Source organism: Dryobates pubescens, chromosome 15, assembly GCF_014839835.1.
Source record: "Dryobates pubescens isolate bDryPub1 chromosome 15, bDryPub1.pri, whole genome shotgun sequence".
NCBI lineage: Eukaryota > Metazoa > Chordata > Aves > Piciformes > Picidae > Dryobates > Dryobates pubescens.
The window spans coordinates 6547894-6565730 of NC_071626.1; the positions used below are offsets into that span (position 1 = coordinate 6547894).

General features: G+C 48.3%; 1 protein-coding gene across 1 annotated transcript; it reads left to right on the forward strand.

Moving 5' to 3' along the window:
• Positions 1–1641: 1641 nt before the first annotated feature.
• On the forward strand, positions 1642–16568 carry NFAM1 (NFAT activating protein with ITAM motif 1). The gene is given in 7 exon segments (XM_009902440.2): positions 1642–1767; positions 1769–2033; positions 4183–4518; positions 5578–5687; positions 8561–8665; positions 13188–13274; positions 15866–16568. Coding segments are annotated over 7 exon segments (1089 nt in total). The 3' UTR covers positions 15926–16568.
• Positions 16569–17837: the final 1269 nt, after the last annotated feature.

A 17837-nucleotide genomic window follows, 5' to 3' on the forward strand; every position in this document is an offset into this window, starting at 1 on the left:
AGGAAGCTCTTGCTGTTCAGTGGAGCTCTTCTACAGGAGGGGTTAGTTATCCTCTATCTCCTTCTTCTTCCCTGCCCTAACTACCTTGGGATGAGATTCAGGCTTGAGAAATGCTGCTGAGCACTGCTGTGACCCCACAGTCCCCTAGAGCCACAGCTGCCTGGTCTGTGTCTATGTATCTGACATGCCAAGTGAGCACCAAGTAGCCTGTTACCACTCTTGACTGTCCTTGTTGCTCAGCGTTAAGACCTGCAAGGAGCGACTTGCAGCTGAGACCAGCCCCATGCAGCTCACATCAGCATGTCTTGGGGAGAGGAGTTTGGTTTGGCTAATCTGAGCTAAACCTTCCCTGGAGGAGTGCAGCTGCTGCACCAGCCTCACAGAGTGACACAAAGCTACTTGATCCTCTCCCCATCTGTCAGGGCTCTCAGCAAGGTACTGGAGCCATGCCTGGGCTCAGGGGACTGCAGTGGCTGCAGCTGCATGCCACCCCATGTCACGACCCCTTTTTCCTGAGGACCTGTCCCAGGCTGAACAATGCTGAAAAATGCTGTAAATCCAACACTGCTTTGGAGCAAACCCTGCTCCTACAAACTCCAGAGGGATAAAACAACTGGCAGAGAGTGATTTTGACAATGCAGAGTTTGCAGGCTCATGGTAACTCTTAGGTCTTTCTCCACGCATTCATCCCCTACCAGTCACCCCAGCACCCCATGGGAGTGGGAACACATGAAAGTGCAGCAAAGTGCTTGGTTGTGGACAGTGTCAGTGCCTCAGAAGTGTGAAAGGAGGAAGCTGCCTAGAGAAAAGTGAAGACCTCTCAAGTTTTTTTTAGTCAGATGCTCCTCAACTGTTGCATTGCAGATGTCTTAGCTAAAAACAAGCTTTCACTGAAATCAAAGAGTCTTTGTGAGTATAGGTGGCAGGATCCTCCCACAAAAAGAGGATTTTTCTTCTTCAAAGACCTCTCCTTAGGTTTCCCTACAATAGATTTCTTAAGGCTTGCCTGCATTGTGAAGCTGATTCAGAGGCAGCATCATGTGAATCTGAAACACCCCAGCTGCTAGGGATGAATTCACTCTCTGGTCCCTCTCACTTCTGGAATATGATTGACTTCCTCCAAAGTGACCTAGTGGAGGAGCTGGCTGTGAAGGAAAGTTTTGTGCAGTGCAACCTTTCCTGTGTACTGACTGCTGATGTGGGTGCTTGTTTTCTGTGTTGAAGGCAAAACAGGTGATCTCACACTTGAGTGTTCACATCAAGGAGTTTGCTGATACTACTCTGTCCTGCGCCCAGCCCCTGTGGGGCTGCCCAGTAGCTTCTCCACGTGAACGAAGCACTTGATTAAGATAATTTGAAGTATGGTGCCCTTATTCCCAAACCCAGATGGTCCATGCAGTAAGATAACCAGGAATAGCTGTTCCAAAACAACTGTGTGGACGTCCATGTGCAATTATGGTAAAAATCTCACTGTGCCGCTCTTAAGCTTGTCCATCACTTCAGAGTCACTTGAATCCTTTCCTGAGTTTGACCACACTCACCTCAAATGCCCTCAAACTGTATCAGTCAAAGCACATTCTTTTTTTCCATATTCCAGTGTGGTGCTTTGATTACTGTGGAAGGTGATAAAATGTGCTTTGAATGCATGTGGTGTTCTGTGGTCATCGGGAGACAAAGCTCCGTGTGTTGAAGCTCTCATGGTCTAATCTTTGGACACCCACTGGTAGCTGTAACACCATCACAATTTTACAGAGTAATGAACCCTGGGGGTGGGGAGGAGTCTGACCAAAAAGCAGAAGAGCCTGCATCTGCCAGGAACAGCTTGCCAAAAGCAGTGTGTGTCCATCCTGGCTGGCCCTTCCCAAACGGGAGGGGACCGTCCAGCTGCCTGGGTGTGGAAATGCCTGACAACCCCCTGCCTCATCTGCCTTTTGGATCTTCAGGTCTGCTTGCTTTCCTGCAGCCTTTGACCTCCGTCATGGCCTCTAATCTAAAAGTCATCTTCCTGTTTATTTGGTTGCTTCACTGTGGAGGTAAAAGCCTGAGTTTGTTTTTGTTGTTGTTGTTCCTTTTGTTTACCCTCACGTTGGTTGTATTAGAGCATTTCCAGCTGCTATCTTTTGCTAATTTCCAGAGATCCCCTCTAGGAATTTGTGTGCTGCTGCTATTTCTGTCTTTCAAGCATTTCAAAGCTGAGAGAGAGAATCCTCAAGAAAGGAGGAACATGGGAGAAGGGTTAGATAACCTAAATAAAATGATTTGGCTCTTTCCCTGGCATGTTCTTCTCAAGGTAATAGCTCCTGGGATACTCTAAGAAGGCTGATCTCTCCTCTGTTCTGTTACAGCACTGCTTAGCCATGTCTTGTATAGAAACTGTGTTCATGTGTGTTCTGCTGGGTACAGATGAGGAGAAGGATGGGGAATGATGAATGATTTTAGAAAATAAGGCCCAGAAGAGAGTGCTTGGGTTATCATTCCCACAGTGTCTGCAGGATTTTCTGTTACTGTCTCTGTAACACTGTTTCTGGCGTGCACAGCACTGTGGACTCGCGACGAAAGCACATGTCCCTCAGGACTGTACCCTATCTCAGCTGTTTTGCCAGCTAGAACCCTTCTTCTAGTGATGCAGCCTAAGGTCTTGCTTACTCTCAGGCTATTTCCCTGGCTATGTCATCTAAGAGGATTTTCCTTAACGGATGTTACTTCCTAACAGTCCTTTCTGGACAGTAGCCACTGGGGGTTGGACTCGATGATCTCCAGAGGTCTCTTCCAACCCCTAACATCCTGTGATCTCCCTCCATCATTGCCCTCCATGGCTCCTCCTCAGTACTCAGCATTCAGTGGCACTAAGTTTGAGCTGCTTTTTGTGGTGCTGAGTCCTGCTGTGCAGAGGTGACGCTGCTGTTGCGATGTGGCACTGGTGCACGCTGACAGGAAAGCAAGCCTGGCTGTGCTCTGGGACAGCTTAGTGCCTTGTTATGAGCTTGTTCACAGATGCAAAACCCCAGGGAATCCTGTCAAAAGCATGCATGGAAAAATACACCCATCCCCTGCTTTCTCTACTTTCCCTGCCCCACCCCCCCTTCAATTTTCTTGTCTCTGAAAGAACCCTTCATTTTGTAAGAAGGCTTGTGTCTTAATTTCCAGTTCCCTTTTTTAAAGACAACAATGGCTTGCACGGGTCTCCTTTTAGGATACTTTATATGTGGTGCTATGTCAGCTGCCAAACAAATAGATCCAGAGACTGCTTGATGCTAAACTCAGATTTGGCTTTGAAGCCAAAGAGGTTCTGTACCCCAGGCTCCTTACCAGCCCGTGGCTCATCTTAGTGTTTTTATTATTAAACAAAACAGGGAGTGAACCATGATGTGGTTCCCCATCTGTGCTTATGCATCCTCTCTTGTAACTCCTGGCATCATTGTTGTGAGAGGTCACCTTCAACAGGCCTGTCTGTGTAAGGAGGAGGCACAGGAAGGGCATGATCTCCCATCTCTTTGCCTAAGATACTGTCATGTATAGATAGTTAAGGTCTGCCATCTTCTGCAGGTAGTTCCCATTTCTAGCTTTGAGTCTTGCACTTTGCTGTCCACTTACAGCAGCATAAGCCTGGGGTGATTAAGCTGAACTCATGACCCTGGTGCTGGCCCCTGTAGACAAGATGCAATTTCCTTCCCCACTTGTGCTTCAGAAACACAGAGTCCCACTGCAATGCCTGCTCCTGGACAGTGCCTTCAGTGCAGAGTCATCCCATGGCCACAGGTGGTGCCCAGGCACAGGTGTGTGACTCGGGAGTTCCAGGAGATGGCCAGCTAGCCTTTGTCTTGGAAAGTCACTTTTTATTCATCCACTGTAAATGCAGCCTCACACCACAGCAAAATCACTTCACTTCCTGCTTCATTTCCTGTCTTTCTGTGCGCTGGCATCATGCAGAGGAGCTCACAAGGGAAAAGGGGAAGGCTGTGAAGGCAGCAGGACCATCGCCAGGCGCACAGCCATTACAGCCATCACACTGGGGCACTGTGCTCTGACTCACTCCACTCCTGACGAGCCCCAGCACTGCCTGCTGTGGGCATGCTTCCTGACATGCTGTTCTTTTCACTGTGTGAGCCTGTCTTTGGGGCAGCAGGCTTCTTCTGACCTGAAGTGATGTTAGGTGACTGCTAACAATTGTTACCCTTACAGGGGGAACTGTCGATGTAGAGCAGAAACCTCCAATCCAGGTTGCACTGCTCAAGGAAGGAATATCCATCCCCTGTGAAGTCATCTTCCCTTACATGCCGAAATATACCAAATTTTCAATCTTCTATTACTGGATTAATTCACTGGGCCAGACAACATCCATCCATACTAGGTCGGAAAATGTACCCATCCCTTCTGGAAAAGAGAATAAAACCGCTACCAGATCTTACAACCACAGAATCATGCCACTTGAGAGCACCTCTTCTGGCACATACTACTGCAAGGTCAAATGGAATGACATCCAGAAAATGGGAAAGGGAGTTTTTGTCCTTGCTAGAGGTAAGTCAACAACCAGAAAGGAAGGGCAGGCAGTTAAACATCAGCTGGACCTGGCTAGGAAAAGATGATCTTTGCTTTTCTTTTCCTCTACCCAAACAGGCTACAAAGTCAAGTGGGAAAAATACTTTAGGCCAAATACTTAATGCCATCAAAGCTGAATGCACTTTGCACAGGTGACCTGTGCTACTGTTGCCAAGGCATAGCTAGGGACATGAAGATGCAGAAATTTTTATCTGCCCTGCCATAGATAAAAGCCTGGGAACAGCAGGCTTAAAATCATGGTCTAACCAGGGAGTCTGGGCACTGGGTAAGTGAGTGCCTTTTGATGTCAGTGCTCAGGAGACAGGGGGTTTGGCCTTCAGCAGTATGACAGAGATGGCTGAACACAAGGACAAATTAGGGTGCTCGCCCTAATCATATGTACAGGTTAGGTGCTCTCCATTAGGGGCTCATGAACAGGTTAGGGTCTCCCTTTTCCATGTGGTACAAGGGATCAGTTGTTTGATTAATGTGCAGGCTGGAAAGCAAGAGAGAGCTTCATACCAAGATAAAAGGAATGTTACAGGTAAGTGATAAGGACCTGCATGCTGCTTGCTGGCTGGATTTGCATTACTGAGTGCTGGAAATGAAAAACTTCTTAGAAAGTGTAAATGCAACGAGCTGTGATGAAATAGCTTTGCTACTCTGGTCAGAAGACGCCTACAGTGCCCACCCTGCTAGTTTGTGTGGCCTGTGTGCTTTACACCATCTGTCTTTCTGCCCCTGTCACTAAAGACCTTTGCCAGCCTCTACCTACTACATTTCTTAGCTCTCATAATTATGTCACCTCCCTCTAATCTACATGAAGTGCAGCTGCTTATATCCTGTCTCTTTTGTGAGTCTTCAGCTGCACCCTACTTGCTGTTCAGTTAGACTAGGTTTTGGAGGGTGTGTGCACCTGTGCCACTATATTCTGCACTGCTTCTATGTTTTAGTTCCCTCAAGGCTCTTACCAGGGTTAAAAATGCAGCAGACTGTAACTTCCACTCACACTGTGAATCTTTTCACTCTTTCTTACAGGTACAGGGTACATAGAGACCTCTTACAAGTGGGAAATCCTTGTTACCCTTACTGTTCTTCTTGCTGCTTTGAGCATCACTGCAACAGCTCTGCTTCTGTGGAAAAGAAAGGCAAGTTATAACCAAACAAAAAGCAATCCCTGACATGACCCATTCTAGGAATTGATTTAATTTGCTTCTAACTTGGCTGGATTGGAAATCCCTGTGTTGAAATTATCCATACTGGGTGTCTGCCTCAGGTTTATTTTATTTCTTTTAGTTCAATCTTTCTGAGAAAAAGATTACAGGAAAGACAAATTGAGTCATTGATTTGTCCATTAAAGAAATTCTAGTAATCATTTTGACTCCAGCATGCTCTGCTGTGCAGCAAAGTTCTGACACAGGGCAAGAAGTCACCCTAGGAGTGTGCTGGCCCTGAGAATGTTCAAGAAGATGAAGCCTTGTGATGTGATTTTGGGAAACTGCAGTTTGTGCATGCTCAGTCATGGCTCTTGTCAATTTAGCAGCTCAGTTGTCTAAAGCAGCTCCTGTGAGGCTGCCTTTCCACAGGGTGCCAGTTGGACAGGTAATGTCCTGTGCACTCAGGCAAGTCTATTGCAGCCCTGGTGGCAGGAGGACAGCAAGACCTCTGTGTAATCCTCTTTAAAGACGGGGGCTAGTCTGCTTTACAGCCACAGCCTGATCCCAAGGAGACTTTGCAACTGTGTTTCTGAGCCCTGGCTTGGGCACCATAGAAGAAAACAATCAGCAATGTGGAGGGGATGTGAACCAGAGCCTTGCACATGGTTGGTTTGTTTTTTTTTGCATTGAAAACATCAGAGATACAGAGTGAGAAGGGATGGTCAAGCTGAGGATCCCAAGGAAACTTGTATGTAAGTCCCAGTCCCAACTAACTGGACTAGACAATCTGCAGAGACACCTCTTCCAACAGCAGCAGTGATTCTCTGAGGTGGGAAAGAGCCTTAGCAGGGAAACTGGGGACTGGAATCCAGAGCAAAGAAGCAATGGAGCTTGGAGGAAGGTGTTAAGACTGGACTGACAAGGCCCCTCAGATGAGCAGACTAGGTTGGGACCAGGTGGGTGAAGAAATGGAAGCTGGGATGAGTAGCTGAGGGGCAAAGGGAACCTAGGTGTGGGGAAGAAAACATGCAGGGAGCAAGAGAAGAAAAGCCAAAAGTAGGGCTGAAAAACCTGGATGAGACAGGGGCCCTGTGGAAAAGCCTATGCAGCTGTGATACTGGATTCCATGTTGTTTGGGGAGCACCTACTGCTCCTAGGCCTGCCACCCTCAGGCATTCACACTGCATCCTCTGCTTGCTTCCAGAGATCTTGAGGCTGGCTTAAAAAACACCCTGATGCCTTTTAGAACAGAATGTGGGGACTGTTGTTTTCCAGGTAGAGAGTGCCCCATACATAGCCTTTCAGGCTGCTCTCTGCCACCACAAGAGCAGACCCTGCATGCATTTTTATGTGGAGGCTGTGCTGCTCATACAGTCCTATGAGTCCAAGGAGCATCAGGCTTCAGTACACATAGTCAGAGATCATGAGGTTGAAAACAGAATGGCAGCAGCTGGCAGACCTGCTGCTCTCGTGAGACTTACCTTGCAGGCAGTCTGATGGAGGGGGAAGGAATCTCAGCAGCAGTGACTAGGCTGGAGACAGGCCCCTGTCTCTGCTTTCCTAGACAGCATCTCCATGGGGATGAGGAGGGAGGCTCTGTCACGACTCGCTGATTGGCATCTCTAGATTTTGAGGTGGACCTGCAAGTCTCAGATCTCTGGGCTCTTCTTGAGGCCCAAAGAGATCACACAGCCATTCCATCTGCCCTCCTGCAGAACACAGCCCATATTTCTCACCATGGCTTGCTCAGACCTGCTGGTTTAAAAATGTTTATCTTTAAGAGAAGCTATTTAGCATCCTCCTTAGTTACTAATGGACTGGAAAGCAGTTCATCGCTTTCATGTGATGTGAATATAATCATCCCACTTCTTTCAGAATTAGAACAGAGATACTTAGCAAAGCCTTCTGCCTCTTCTGCCTCCTCTCTTGCTTGCTGAGCAGGGCTAGCCCTTATCTGTGCATGAATGGAACATGTTCAAGAATTCATCTGATGCAAGAAAAATTTCAGAGGAAAGGGTCTTCTTCCTTCAACTCTGTGCTGGACTTGCATTTTAATGTGTCACTGACTGTATGTCATCATTAAAGGTCATCTGATACTCTTCTCTAGGCTCTACATATTAGCAAAGGCTTCCCTCCAAATCCTGAGTGCCTTTTGGCTCTCTGAAATTCACACACACACACTTTGAACAGAGCCCTGCTTTACTCCCTCATTGTTGGTGAGCTGTTAAATACTTACACCCTCTGTCCAGCTAAGTTTCAGTGCTGGAAGCAGTTTTACACGTGAACAGAGCCTGGTTCTCCTTTTCCCTGCTCCAGTGTAAGTCATCAGACTTCTCTGTTTTACCTTGTGGTGAGGTGAGACCTTGCTGCTCTCTACAACTACCTGAAAGGAGGTTGAAGCGAGCTGGGTGTTGGTCTCTTCTCCCAGGTAACAAATGATAGGATGAGAGGAAACGACCTCAAGCTGTGCTAGGGGAGGTTCAGGTTAGATATTAGGAAAGATTTCTTTACTGAAAGGGTTGTGAGGCACTGGAACAGGCTGCCCCAGGGAAGTGGTGGAGGCACTGTTCCTGCAGGTATTGAAAAGATGTGTAGATGTGGTGCTTAGGGACATGGCCTAGTGGTGACTTGATAGTGCTGGTTTAACGGTTGGACTTCATGATCTGAAAGGCCTCTTCCAACCAGAGTGATTCTCTGATGCTATGGAAGGAACTAGTCCATGTTGTGGAGAAAGGGACAGCACTCTTTCTGGTGGAAGCACTCAGAGTGTGTGAGCAGCTGGCTTTGACGTGATGTTGGTGTTCACTTCGTCTTTGGGGGGATGATGTTTTCTCATGTGTCACTTGGTGTCTTGTCTTAAGCAGGCCTTGTGCCCTAGAAGGAACCAGCCAAATATCCTAAGACAGAAGGTGGAAACACAGCCTCCTTCAGCCAGCCCACCACCACCACCCCCCCCTCCTGTCTATGACGTGAGTACCAGAATTGCTTTCCATCCCTTCTGTCCACATCATGGTACAACCCTTCCTTTCCTTGCCCTGCCACAGTACAGATGCCAGTATCATGAGGTGAAACATAAGCAATAGCTGCGTACCAGCCTGGTACTGGTGACCTTGCTCTTCTGCTCTGCCCTTCTTAGCTCCTCTCAGGACTCTGCCTGTTGTGTATCTCCATCCTGGCCCCACTCATGGCCTTGCACCATGCCCTGCTGGGTAGCACTCTTCCCTCTGCCAGCAGGGAGGCAGCACTGAGCAGCAAGTGTGGGGCCAGAGAAGATTCTTGCTGTTAGAGATAGAAGGGTTTCCAGAAGTCAGGAATAAATAGGGGATCCTAGCCCTGCTTTGTACTGTGGAGTGTCTCAAGGCCATGCCTTTCCCAGCTGGTGAATGATAGCTCAGGAAAGGAGCAGAGAGAAGTGCTCTCTGCAACAGCCCCAGCTGTGTAGGGCTCCTGCTGTGACACCTTCACTGGTGCCAGTGCTGTAGACCACTGCAGTCCTGAGCAGGCTGACTTAGCTTTTTCAGGAGGAAAAGGGCAGGAAGAAAGTTTCTCTTTTGGAGCATTTCCTTTCTCATTGGAGAGGATTTCCTTTTCCATTCCCCAAAGTGTGGAATGCTGATTGCTCCCACTTTTCCAGCCCAGCAGCCACAGCATCATAAGATTGGAGTGGCCTTCCTGAAATATCAGGCCCACACCTCAGCTACCTCAAGTAACCACGACCCTTAATCTCATTTACAACCCATCCAGCTCCATATAAAATAGATGCCTTTTTCTCCTTTTACTCCTGTGGGAGGGCTGCTCCACTAAGAAGGGAAGGATTCTCTCCCCACCCTCCCCTAATCTGTGGGACAAACAAGGAGGAACAAAATAAAAGTGAGTAGAGAAGGATTGTTGCCTGAATATTAGGAAACCTTTCTGCCTGCGAGGTCTGTAAGGGCTGGAAAAGCCTCTCTGAGGAAAACCTGTAAGCTCTGCTGCATTAATCATTTAAACTAAACAAAGCAAAGCTCTGGAGAATGTACTACAGAGAACAGCAAAGCTCTGCCAAGGAGGCAGGAGACCTGATGGGTAGCAGATATGAACAAGGGGATGGGTCTGCCCCCTTCTCATTCTCCAGGCTCGGGGGTGGGGGGCACCGTTCTGTGTAGGGGTTTAAAGGCAGGCAGGGCAATAGTGTATGTGGTGTGCTTATTCTGGGCAAAAATAAAAGCCATGCTTTGGGTGAAGGAGGTTGCAGGTTATAAACCTTTTCATTTGCACCAAGTAATTTCTCTTTAATTCTGGCTCCTGAGAAGCTGAATGGGTAGCTTCCTGCTGAAGTGGATGATTTCTGCAAGGAGACAAAAAAAAAATCAAATCCATTTCTCGCTCAGTCGGCCTCGTCATGCATCCTTAGCTCCATCTTAATTACATGTTTCATCATGTTGCTCTGTTCAGGAGGCCCCACTAAGGCTAATATAGCAAGCCAGCAGAGGCAGCCTTAGGCACCAGCAGTCACAGGAGCTGGCTGGGCCCCTGTGCTTGCAGATGCCCTCTGGACCTGGCCCAGCTGGCCTTCCCCTGAAGCCTGGTAACTACAGGCCAGCTGTGCGGGGCTCTTAGCCAGCCTGGTGTGCAGGGCAGGTGGTTCAACCCTCTTTGGCAGAGCTACAAACAGCCTCAGACCATCTCCTGCATGCTGGGGGGCGTATGAGCCCACCCACTGGAGGTTGTGTTATTGTGGAGCAGCTGCTGTGGGGTGACTTGTTCGGGCACGAGGCAGCAACTCCCACCACAGACACAGCACATGGTGAGGAGCAGGGCTGCGAGGTGAAGAGTGGGGAGCATGGAGCTGTGAGGTAATGGGGGAAGAGCCCTGGGATGGAGATCCTGTGCTGGATGGGCTCTCAGGACAGGTGAGGGGAGTGGATAGTCAGCAAAGCTTATTTCCTTTGAAGATGACTCTGGTGCCTCACTGCTAAATGTTGCTGGAACTCTGCATGGCATAAAACCAGCCCTGCAAACTGAAATCGTGTACATGGTGGAAACCTTTTGGTGTTAAACTGGGTGTAGAAGATGGTGCTTGGGGAGGGCAGAAATCCATGGTCAGCACTGGGGTACACTGTGGCTGGGGAAAAAAAGAAACACAAGTGAGAAGTAACTCCAAGTGATGAGATAGAGAAGGAGGTTAGAGATTAGGGATGGGGCAGGAGGCCAGCATGTGCCAGATGTACTGTGTGGGGAATGCAGGAGGGCAGAGTCCAGAATAAAGTTGAGTCAGAGACAGTGTCCTTGGCAAGCCTGGAGCTGGGAACAGAAGCAGCAGGAGGCAACGCTGGACATTGAAGTAAGGACTTGGAACTGACTGGTGCAGCTCATTGAATGCTCGGTGTTATCCTACACAACAGCAAGGCTCACCTCTTGGTGTGGGAGGGGTCATACCACACCTTCTGCAAAACCATCCTGCTGAACACCCCAGTGGCTCTCCCTGATGCCTCCATTTACCTCGTGCTCTCTGGGGATAGGTGAAAGCTGTGAAAGCTGTAGGTAACAAAACACCCCAGTAATAAGAGGGCAGCTGGGCACCCATTTTGTTCCCACTACTCTGCCAGGTGTTCCTGGATTTCTTTTTTCTCCTGCAGCAGCTCTACCTCACTGCACTGCCCAGACACAAGCCTGTATCTTTCTCTATCCTCCAGCTTAGCTGCCTGGTTAACGAGCAGCTTGGAAATAACAATCCAGGGACTTGCTTCATCCACTTTGCACTTCAAACAAGCTTTTTTGAGCAGCAAACGGAACTCCTGTGGTGCAGGCGAGTTCCAGAGCACAGAAGCTTCTCCCAGTGTGAGGAAGACAAGAAGGCTGTTTGGAGATGGGAAGGCATCTGCCAGTAGGGAGGAGAAAGGGTTGAGAGCCTCCACTGTGACAGTGGCAGGTGGTCAGTGACCAAGTGTAAATAATTAATTTGCAAATGGTGGTTGGAGACCCCAGCTTTCCAACCAGCCAGCCAAGAACCAGCATTGTCAACAGCCTCCATGAGAAGAGGGCTTGTGGAGGGAATCTTTTTTGGAGGTTAAACACCAAAAGGGTCATTCTGGCTCACAAGTAGGTTCAGACTAGAGGCTGCTTGTCCTGCCATGGACACATGGAGCCAGGCTGCTGGGAGCACAGCACATAGGATCAGGTCCTGACTGTGAGCATCACAAAGAGAATTGAAAATGAGGATGGGGAAATGGAATTTTTTGTGTATGCATGTGCACACATGAGCAGTTGGGAATGTCTGTGTAGGCAAGTTGGGAATGGGAAGCAGACAGGTGAAGTAATTGGACTGCTCCAGAGGAAGAGTGGGAATAGGAGAGTTGAGTGGTGCTCAGTTCACCTCCTGTTTGACTGCCTGCTTGTTCCATACCCTGCTCCCAAATGCTGCTCCTCCATTATCTGGTCCTGTTCAAACCACCATCCTGCTGGACATGCTCCTGAAAGACACTGAGCATTTGCAACTCCAGATGATATGATGAGGGTTCAGCTGGTTGGCAGCCCCAGAATCCAGCCTCCATGTGTTGCTCGTCCTCCATGCTGTGTTTCAGGGCACCTCGCTCCCTTTGCAGTCTCTCCACTAATACCATCTGCCCCTCTTGTGGCCAGAGCTCCTCCCATCTTCCTGTTGCCAGAGAAACAGCCACCTTGGCAACCTGCTGTCATCCTTGAAACACACATGGAAAAGTCCTCCTGATTGTTGTGTTTGATCCTTCAGGCAGATCTGGAACATCACTCAAACTGACAGGCATCTCCTGTGACAGGATTACCTGGGGGACCAGCGGGTGCACACACGTAGGGGGTGGGTGTGTTTCTCTGTGTAGCTGAGGGGGACTGTGGCTGTGTTTGAGGGCCTGGCAGTGTATTGATTTGTTTAAAATTATTATTTGCTCCCTCTAAGAAAGGAGATCTCTGGCTTGGAGAAAAACCCAGAGAGTAAATGGAAATCATGCTCCATGTAGGGGTTCCCATTTCAAATAGCCCCTGTGCTTCAGGACCTGAGCTTCACCTCTCTTCTCGCTCTTGTGTGCCCAGAATAACCATGAGCAAGAGTTTGTGGGTGTCAGGCACCTAAGCAGTCTTGGGCAATGCAGAGCACTGCTGGTCACTGGTAGTCCCCCTGGTGCACAGTATGCTTTCATGTGGCAGAGTGGTCTTTATTTTGCATTCTGGGACAATTTTAAGTAGAGGGAAGCAGGGGCATTCACATTGTTCTCTGCTGCCTTGCACAAGGTAGGTAACATCAAAGCCTGTCTTTGTGAGCCTGAGAAAAGAAAATGGTGCAGCTACACTGTAGAGACTTCAGGGGAAAAGCATTTTCTTTTGGCACAAGTTCAGGTCAGGAACTTAAAATTTTAGAGGTGACATGGCTTCCTAAAAAGTGTTAGGCACAAGATGGGCAAAAACTTGGTCAGCAATTAGTTGTCTTAACCTAAGCAATTTATTTGACCCCTGCTCCATTCTCTCTCCCCTGTGCAGTCCCTGGATTTGCAGCAAGTTGAAGTCTATTCCAGCCTCGAGAACAACACGGACCACACATCACCCAGAAAAAGTCCTCTAGGGAAGGTAAGGGCTGGGGCCTGTTCCTGGAGAAGAAGAACCCTTATTCACTGGAAACCCAGAGTTGCCATGGCCCTAGCAGGCAGTAAATATCTCCAGTCCCACCTGAAAGGGAAAATGGGATGTGGCATCCACTCCCCAGCTGGGCAGCACATGCAGCCTACCTTTCCTCATCCGGCAGCTCTCCCGGTTCTGTCAGGCCTGGTTTCTTGCAGATGCTTTGCTGCATGAGGTACGCTGAAAGGCATTGAAGGGTTTGGCATTGCTGCTCCCTCTGAACAGATGGATGTTCATGGAGACTTGCCCAGATGCTGGTCCCCACTATTGCCCTTTCCAGAATGTTTAGGCAGCTGAGAAGTCCTCTCTGGTGGAGGAATCTGTACACTGCACACAGACCTTAGTGGCATTAAGCACCTGAGAGCCATTTCGTCGCAGCAGAGGTTAAGATGATCTGAACAGAAGCTGATGCAGCCTCTGTCAACTCAGGAAAAGTCAGTGTGGGTATATTTTGAGCTTGAATCTTCTTGCTGGTCTGGGAGTGAGTTAGAAGCAAGGAACTAAATCCACTCCTAGGGAAAGTAGCTGCAGCTCAGAATATGCAGGTGCAGATCAGTTGTGGGGGCCACATGAAGCATACCAGAGGCCCACGCAGCCCTGAATTTGGCAGGGGGATAAAACTTGCATCAGGTATCCCAGAGAACATTTCTTTCCCATCCTTAGAATTTAGTTATTCTTTTCCTCTCCAGACCTCTTATCTGCTTAAAAAATATGTTCACTTTTCCAACACTGGAAAATGTTCCTGAAAAATATCTTCTGCTTCCTCTCACCGATGTCCTGTTAGGGTGAGCTCCCCAAGTCATATATGCAGAGTGGAGCATGGATCCAGCTACAGCTGGTACCAGTCCTTTGCTTCATGAAGGATAGTGTCTGAGGCATTTTCACAGCTCCCCCATTTTAAGACAATGTAGTCCAAAATCAAGCATGTCAGAGCTGCTTGTCATGTGGTCTGGTCCCCAGGCCACTGGCCTCCTGCAGTTACTGCTGTGGCACCACAGTGGTTGGTGGTAGCAAAGACATTGGCAGCTATCTGATTACTAAGGGGAAAGATGGATTGATTTATATAGGCTGAACTGGAAAAAGACAGCATCCCTGGGTTTGTGTTCCTGCTGCATTTTGAATTAGTTGCATAGGGAGAACAGGGGGTCCTGATCCCTCTTTCCTGTCTTGGTTCTTCTGTATACCTTTATCAGCTGCTCCACAGTGGAATGATTCAGTCTGGATGATCAGATGCAGCGTGTGTGGTTTTTTTCCCTACTGTGGAGCTGTCTGAGCTCTGCTGACTTGCTGGTGTGTGGCCCACACCACTCAAGTGCTGCTTTAGGGGGCAGCAGGTCTGTAAAACAGAGCAGGAGCAAAGCCACAAAGCAAGAGCAAAGGAGCAGCTGTATGTGAGTGTGTCTGGTGCTGGCAGTCTCAGCAAGGCTGGGGTGAAGGTCAAAGCAGAGATGGGAGAAATAAAAGAGACGAAAGCAAAGAGAGGGGCTGGGATGAGCTCCTATACCAAGAGCAGACACCACAAAGTGTCCTCAGTTCTTGTGGTGGTCAGAAGGAAGGGAAGTGTGAATGACAGGGCCCCATGATCACTGTGCAGGAGAATTTGGCTGCACTTTCAGCTACTGGTCCAAGCACCTTGATCAGCTTTCCTAGCAGTCATCCTGGGCTGTGACCACCTGGAACCCCCCTCCTCAGCTGCCTGAGAATGTAACAGGATGTTTTCCCTAAGAGTGGGGCTTGTGGGCCCAACGGGTTTGGCCTGTGAGTGGCAGGTGGATTGCTGAGTAGTTGGCTGGCTCTGCTGCAGCGGGTCCAGGCCAGCCCTTGCTGCGAGATGCTGCTCGTAGAGGGGAAGCTGCAAAGGGAAGCAGGGCAGAGCGCCCCTGAAACAAGCAGCGTTCACATGCTGTGGAGCTGGACTGTCAGCCAGCCCGGGTAGCCGGGGGTTAATCCCACAGGCTTCAGAGGTGTTTGCACTCGGCGTTCCTGTAAAATGTTTCCCTTTGGTGGTGGCAGCAGAGAAAATGCTGGTGTAGGTAGGGCTCCATTCACCCGGTGGCATTTCAGCTGCTTGCTGTGTAACCTTGCTTACAGCAGGCTTGTGCCACGCAGCGCTTAAAATATCAGTCTGTCAGCGCCTTGTCTGCACCAGCAGCGGTCGTGTGGAATAGACTCAACTGTTGAAGAGAGAGGATTGAGGAGGTCAGGGAATTCCTCCTTCACAGAATCCAAAATGGTTAATTTTTTTATTTTTTTTTAATTTTTTTTTTTTTACCAAGGCCATTTTCCCCTCCCTGTCTGACAGCTTTTTTTTGGGGGGGAAGAGTGACAAGTGAAGGAGGCATCTTTATCCCCTGGGCTGGATTAGTCACGTTAGTCTCTGGCAGAGCAACATTTCTCATGGTAGCAGCTTCCGTTTCGGCAGATCACTTATAGCCATTTCTAGCAGAGCAAACGTCGCTGCCTCCTTATTAAGAATTAATTCATCTTCTTCTGAATAATTTTCCTCCATTTCTTTTTTTCTCCTTTTCATCATTCTGCAGACACCTAAGCAGCAAGCAGCTCTGGATGAATCCTCTGATACACTCTATGAGAATATCTAACAGGAAAATCTGACCCTATGTGGACTTTCTGTACGGCAGAGCTGCTCTCTTGCATCCCCAGTTCTCCGCAGAGATCCACAGCGACTTCAGGGCACAACCATGAGGGACTTGTGAACCCCTGGCTCCTTCTAAACTGCCCTTCATTAACAACAGAGTGCATCTGTTCAGCTCCCACTGGGGCTCAGTCTGCACTGAGCAGCAGAGCTATCTGGCAGAAAAGCCGTTCAATGCAAAAGAAAATCTGCTTTTGTCAGGCTCTCACACATATCTTGGAAATGGTGCAGATGGGATCTGTGCAGGTTTCTTTCACCTGGCCTGCCTGAAATACTTGAATCTCCATCCTCTGTAAATGATAGGACAAGCCAGAGACCTTCCTGCTTGCTAGCTTGATCTTCCAATCCTGACCTGCAGCCATCCAGCTGATCCTGTGCCTTTGACTTTCCTAACACGGCCATCAGGCCTTCATACATAGTTCAATCAAGATTCAAGCACCCACTTGCCCATTTTGCCTTTCTCAGGAGCCCCACAGTGAAACCTGCTTTCTCATAATCTGCTAATCCCATCAAATAGTCACAGATGCCTGCTGTGACCATCCCCAGGCGACGCAAATCGGTGCCTCAGAAATCTCTCTTCAGCAATATCAGCAGTATATGGTGAAGGCTGGATGCATGGACAGAGATAAAGATGGAGAAAAGGAAAACAGACAATACCTCTACCTGGCAACATATTTCAGTGGCAGCACCCTTTCCAGAGCAAGGAATAGGAACAAGGAGGTGGGAATCTGAGGAAACTCCCTTGCTGAGGCTGCGGAAACCATGTGGAGCTGGGGCCAGGTTCCAGCCCAGTGAAATTCAAGCTGAGCTCCCCAGTTTCCTTTTCCTCATGGCAATGGGCATTGTTATCACTTGGGATTTTGAGCCTCTGTGGGAACAGCCATGATACCTCTCCCCCACCAAAACCAATAGGTTTGCCTTTGTGTCAGATGGCCAGTACTCCCCAGCAAGGGTATAAGACTCCTTTAACCCCCATACACATTATTTAGCCAAGTAGACAAGTTCTGAAACTCAGAATTGCTGGAGAGAGGAGAGAGGCCCTGGAGGTGAATTTTCTGTCCAAGCTCTTCTTTCCTGTCAGCTGGAACTTGCCAACCATTTGTGCTGATGCATATTCTCGTTGTGATAGGGAAGAGGTTACATTAAATACCCATATAACACGATCAAACCAGTGGATCAAAAAGCTGAGGCTGTTTTATCTTGGATTAGAAAACAACAACGAAATAGCAACCAAACAAAACCCACCCAAAATAAGAATATGCAGCATAACTTGAGAGGAATCACAGAAACCTCTTTAAAGAAGAAGATCAAATTAAAATTGAGCTCCAGGGTCATAGGACCCTCTCTAGTTGAAGATAATGTTGCTATGCATCAGAGATAGAGGCTATGGAAAATGTCTCCGGGGCCTCCAGCCTTCCCATACTATGTTTAAAGAGATAATCCGCTTATTGCTTTGCTCTTTTTATTAGAAGAGATTTCAAACATGCAATTTGGACTTTCTTTAACCACAGGAAAATGCTTTTTCTCTTCCCAGTGTTGAGGAATTCATTTCAGAAAGAGCAAGGAGTAAGCTGTGCTGCTTCTTAGACCCGTTTTTTTCCTTTTGTTAAGTGATCACAGTAATTACACAGAAGTATGTTGGAAGTCAACACCGTTAGTGTTTGTTAAGGTGAGCAGAAGACATTTGTGTGTTCACAGAAGAATTTCCAGAGGACTGCACAGGTGTAGCACTTCCTCTCCTTCACCAATTTGAAGGAGCGGTGAGATGAATTATAAATACATTGCGGTATGGCAATAAAATATTCAGCAGAAGCTGGTGGATTAGATGAGGAGTGAAAACTTTCAGAAGAACACTGCTT